At 52.1% G+C, this 884-nt stretch overlaps 1 protein-coding gene across 1 annotated transcript; it reads left to right on the forward strand.

Annotated features, from left to right (window-relative positions):
* The first annotated feature begins 203 nt into the window (after window positions 1-203).
* Window positions 204-479, forward strand: LOC145417435 (uncharacterized). The gene has a single exon (XM_080286119.1). The coding sequence runs from the start codon at window positions 204-206 to the stop codon at window positions 477-479; it is 276 nt and encodes a 91-aa protein (XP_080142245.1).
* The last annotated feature ends 405 nt before the right edge of the window (window positions 480-884 follow it).

The raw sequence follows: 884 nt of genomic DNA on the forward strand, positions 1-884 counted from the left end.
TACCCCGACCCCTGTGCCCCCTCCCCATCCTCACCTAAATAACTCTGCCTCCTGCTCTCATTAGTCTTGGAAATTATGTTGGTGGCCAGGACTCGTTACAACCGTTTTACATTCCAGGGTTGGAGGGGTGCTTCAGAAATAATATTATTGTTGTGTGTTGATGTAACACTAACATGACCTGTCCTGTTTTGTCCTCCTCCAGAATGATTGGCTGCAGAAAGGTAAGCCCGGGATGGATGCTGGTGCTGAGCGTGCTGCTGGTGTGGCTGCTGCTGCCGCCGCAACCTGCCACCGCCGCCGCTGCCGCCAGCAACTACCGCATCTGCATCAAGAACTGCGCCCAGTGCAAGAAGATGTACACACGTTACTTCGACGGCGGCCGCTGTGCTCGGTTCTGCGAGAAGTCGGGTGGCCGCCGCTACCCGGACTGCGGCCGAAGACACAAACTGGTACATCTGTTTCTGGAGCGGCAGGAATGACTGAACGACACTCACAGGGACTCACAACAAACTCACACAGGCTCTACACGGCTCACACGGGCTCACAGAAGCTCCCAGTTCTCTCAGAAGTTCACAGGGGCTGGTAGAAGTTCAGTGGGCCTTCTTTAGCCGGCCAGTCCCTTCACAGGGCCTTTGAGACTCGCTCTCTGTTGCTTACTAGGCGTGACTGACAATGAAGCTCCCAACAAGCAATTCTAAACTATGAGAAGCAGCATTTGAATAATAAATCTAGGTCCCTGTTTCAGTTCTAGGTGTGAATAGGCTGGGTTAAAGAGATCTTGCCTAAGGGTCTTGTGGTCGGCTTATTATGATTCTAGAGGCCGTACAAGTAGGCTGCTTAAGATCATGATCCGTATACCAACATGTCGGTGCACTTTGAGAAAA

The sequence above is a fragment of the Coenobita brevimanus genome, chromosome 110, assembly GCF_032717465.1.
Source record: "Coenobita brevimanus isolate Jiangsu-jjx chromosome 110, ASM3271746v2, whole genome shotgun sequence".
Taxonomy (NCBI): Eukaryota; Metazoa; Arthropoda; class Malacostraca; order Decapoda; family Coenobitidae; genus Coenobita; species Coenobita brevimanus.

Coding starts and splice junctions, on each gene's coding strand:
- LOC145417435 (XM_080286119.1), top strand. CDS start 204: ATGATTGGCTGCAGAAAGGTAAGCCCGGGATGGATGCTGGTGCTGAGC.